Source organism: Rhizophagus irregularis, chromosome 13, assembly GCF_026210795.1.
Source record: "Rhizophagus irregularis chromosome 13, complete sequence".
In the NCBI taxonomy this organism is placed as follows: Eukaryota; Fungi; Glomeromycota; class Glomeromycetes; order Glomerales; family Glomeraceae; genus Rhizophagus; species Rhizophagus irregularis.
Genome location: NC_089441.1, coordinates 460,078 through 464,719, shown reverse-complemented (window position 1 = coordinate 464,719; position 4,642 = coordinate 460,078). Strand labels below are relative to the sequence as shown.

Genomic DNA, 4,642 nt, shown 5'->3' with positions numbered 1-4,642 from the left:
TAACTCGTGGCCTATTTGATAATAATATCTCTAAAATAGCGAGTGTGATAGTAGAAATATAGGAACAGGCATATCTCCAAATTAGAAATAAAATATGGTTAGCACGCGATCGATACAGAAACTGCGAAGCAACTAGTCGTACAGTGCCGACAAAGAAATTTTCTGTGGTTAATTATTTTTATTCTGCTGGTCTTTGTAGAATATTGTTACTTTTTTTCCCTTTCTTTCAATACGTTACTGGTAAATTTCAGACCCAACAAAATTACGCTCATTTCAGAAGTTGGAACTTGGAATCGGTCAAAAAAAAAAAAAAAAAAGTTTTAACAGATTAACCCGGTTGATTAACCTGAGGTTATTATTAAAATCGTAAATTTTTTTAGGTCAGCATAAACTTTTTTTTTAGTTAAAAATCCAATTTCAATCAATAAATTTGGAATGGCAAAGATTTTTTGATGTTATATAAAATTAATCGACCAATCGTTGAATATTTTAAAATTTTTAATGAAAACAATAAGAACAGAGTTTGTTTTGAAACAAATATGCATTCACATGGTTAGTTATTTTAAAATAATTTAATTCCGATCAGGTTCTTAACTTATTCTAATAATTTTAAAAAAAATCATTGATGTCAATAGAAATCTAAATGGAAATATTAATGTCAAAGTCTTAATTGAATTTCATTTGAAAATTTGCCGTGAAATTTTCAAGAAAAAAAAAATAATATTGCTATATTTTGTATATTAAATACTGTGTTATTTTTAATAAAATTTATAAAAAAAAAGTGGAAAATAAAACCAACGTATTGTACTTTGTAATTAACCGGTCGATCTTGGACTGAAGCTAAACAGGTTATTACTGGACCGTTAACATAACTTCCTGCATTCGTTATCAAAAGTTTCTTTTGCTAGGAATATGAATTACGTTATCCTGAAATATTGAGCCTGAACCGAATAGACTTAGCCAATAATATGATCAGTTTTTTTTTGGAATAATTGAGTTTGTTTCGCTACGGATAATAAATTGAATGAGTAAGCGAGGAAAATTTAATAAGTTTCAAATAATCAATCAACCAATCATATTAAATTAGAAGATATATCAAAAAATGTTTACGAAAAGTATATGGGACTTTATTAATTATATTAAATATACTGTAAGATAAGTGATTTAAAAATCTAATTTCTCCTAAACAACTTATTTTTCTTAAAATACAATAAATGTGTTTGTATATTACACGTCAGTTGCACTTTTCTGTATATTTTGGACGGTTTAACTTTCTTTTCAAAAGAATGAATGAATAAATTATAAATGCATGATACTATTAGATGTCAAGAAAAAATGATTTATTATTCATGAGTATAAAGGATTAAAATCTTATTTATATATATGAATATAAAAATAATATTATTATTATACAGGAAATTTATATATATTATACATTATACAGCTACACCTTATCTAATATATATTTATCAATATCACGCTTAATCATGTGAATTTCATTATTGATGTCAATGATATGATTATTGATATAAGATAAAAGTGGTTCCCTATCTTTTTCATTCATATTCTCTAAGTCTAAATATAGGCGAGTTGGCTCATTTAACAAGAAATTATCAATTACTTCTCTAATTTTGCTAAACTTACCGGTAAGTAATTTCTTATCTTTTTCACTCATATTCTCTGATGAAAACTCTAATTTTCGTTCTTTTATATATTTATCAAATATTTTTAGATTTTTTCGTTCATTAAACAGGTGGCAATTAATCACATGTTTAATGTTATTAAATTCATTTGCAAGCAACTCCTTATCTTTATCGTTCATCTCAGTTGAAAAATTTGATTTTTGAACAGTTTCCTTATATTTATTGAATTTTTCCTCATCTTTCGGTATATCCAATAGGTAATTAAAAATCACGTAACTAATTTGTTGAAATAAATCGTCAAGCAATTTTTTATCTTTTTTATCTTTTGAAAAATCATTATTTTGAGGAATAACTCCTTCGTCCATATCTTTTATATCTTTTGAAAAATCATCAATTTGAAGAGTATCTCCTTCGTCCATATCTTTTATATCCTTTGAAAAATCATTATTTTGAAGAGTATCTCCTTCGCCCATACCCTTTATATCCTTTGAAAAATTATTATTTTTAAGAAAATTGTATGCATCGAATATTTCCTCAATATCTGGTTTATCTAACAAATGTTTGTCAATCAACTTCCTAATTTTGCGAAATTCGTCATTAAGCAATTTCTGATCTTCTTCACTTATTATATGCAATTCTTCTTTATCTTCGTTTTTCGTATCGTCTGAAAATTTTAATTCTCGTTCATATTTATATTTAGCAACTTTTTCCTTTTCTTCTGATTTACCTAACGAGTATACATCAATAACATGTCTGATTTTGTCAATTTCATCGTTAAGCAATTTCTTATCTTCTTCATTTATATTTGATGATAATTCAAGTTTCTCTTTTTTATATTTATCAAGACATTCCTTAATATATTTTGCATTAAATAACCAGTAATAGAACCCAGTTTTAATTCCGCTAAAAAAAATGTTAATCTTAATAATCACATATTCAATCTTATTTATGAACCCTTTCGGAACTTTGTTCATTTTGTTGACAATATTATTACTTTGATATAACAGATGGTAATAAACTGCATATCTAATATTTCTAAATTCATCTACAAGCATATCCTTATCCTTGTCGTTAATACTTGAAAATTTAAAATCAAGTTTCGGATGAAATCTACTACGTTCAAATAATTCTTTTGAATCTTGTAAGAAATTAACAGATTTATGTACAAAGCCCCGTGGACTTAAACGAGAATCACCAAAAAAAAATACTATAACACCCGCCGTAACGCCTAATGATTATTTAAAAGAAAATCATTAATAAAACTAATTTATGGTTTTAAATTATCAAGTTATTAAAATTACTAACCAAAAGCGCCACCGGCTGCTGCAATCGCACCAAGAACAGTATTCGATCTATATAGGATTTATAAATTAGATGTTAATGCTCGTAATTATCATAACTGAGAATATTGTTAACAGTTAATTTACCGTTCTTCGCTTGTCTGTTCTTGAATAAAGCTTCCAGCAGATACAGAAAAGTAACCAGTTGTTCCTACTGGTATATCAGATGGATTACTATTAAAAGGAAAATAGTTGATAAAATTTTCTGTTTTTGGTGTCACGTGGTAATTGGGCTCTAATCCAAAAATAGCACGAGCATCCTTCGGAAGAATAGACCTATAAGTACTCGTTTTAAACTTGACCTTGAAAATGTATAGCAAAAAAATCAATAAATATGCATGAACTAATTAACTAAACATGTGAAATATCTTACCACTGCAACATATCTGGCCATCCCAGCAATAAAGTTTAATTGAAGCCTAAACTCTGACAAAGTTGCTTCGTCCATTTGGCTAATAGCCTTCTTGTTCGGATTTGTCACTGGATTAAAATCTATTTAAAGTAAAAATAGTTTGAATTAGCAAAAGATAAATCAATATAATTTCCTCCTATAAAAATTTCCCACGTGTCTGAGTTTCTTCGGAATAAAAATTAGAAAAATTATCATTTATCGGAGAATTTTTTTATAGAGTCCGTGCTATTTTTACTTACCAGAAGGAATTATTAGTATGGTTAGTGATGCTATGCCAATAGTGCCTGCCTCTGAAGCGGTTGTGTTATCATAGAAACTGAACCCAATCTCGTCGTATCCACCTATTTCCGGTTTGGTAAATTTGATGGCTTCATTAGCTTTGAAGGTGAGGCAATAATCTTTAAAGACCCCATAATCAGCTGCATTAGGAAGTATATAGTTGTTACAGCCATCAATTCTTTCTCTAACAGTATTATGTGTTTTAAGGTCACAGCGTAAAATTCTCAATTCTGGGGTTCCACATATTGCTATATCTATTATAAATAAAAGAAGTTTGCTTAGCGTAGCCGTTCAATAGTTTAATACTTTAATCTATTAAAGGTAAAATCTTACCAGGGATGTCAATGTCATCCAAGAAGATTTGGTCAACTTTTAAGTTTGGCTTATCATTTATGATGCCAATTATTAAATAACTTAAGTAGAGAATATTCGCGATAATAATTAAAAAGTATAAAATGTAACGGCAAAAATGAATCCGGGGTAATTTGTCTTTCATAATTAATATAAATTTAATAAACAATAAGAAATTGTTAATTTTTGAAAAAACTTTTCAGGCTCTATTTATTATTAATTGGTGTAGTACTTTTAAATCTTGTTTTACAAAAAAAAAATGATTGTAAAAATTAAATAACGTCTCGTTATAGAATTCTTCTTTTTTTTTTTGATATTAAATATATCAACAGACTAAAATGATTGTAAATTTCCAATAATGAATAACGAATACGTGCATCTAAACTTCCATTACATATATCAGCAGGTTAAAGTAATTGTAAATTTCCAATAACATCCTAATTACGAATTGTTTTTTTATCACTACATTTATTAGTTGGCTAAAAATTTTCTTGGCGGATAAGTGCATATCTACTTACATATATCTTGCAGATTAAGTTCGTTCTTTCGACTATAAAAAGAAAACTGATAACATGTGATTTTTGTCTTAAACAGGAGGCTGAAACCGAATGCATCAA

General features: G+C 27.4%; 1 protein-coding gene across 1 annotated transcript; it reads right to left on the bottom strand.

The window, feature by feature from the left end:
- Nucleotides 1–1,444: 1,444 nt before the first annotated feature.
- On the bottom strand, nt 1,445–4,170 carry OCT59_004736 (uncharacterized protein; the record flags this gene model as incomplete). The annotated part of the gene is made up of 6 exons (XM_025330722.2): nt 1,445–2,871; nt 2,949–2,995; nt 3,071–3,285; nt 3,357–3,475; nt 3,635–3,928; nt 4,008–4,170. 6 exons carry the CDS (start codon nt 4,168–4,170, stop codon nt 1,445–1,447), a joined length of 2,265 nt encoding a protein of 754 aa, XP_025170245.2.
- Nucleotides 4,171–4,642: the final 472 nt, after the last annotated feature.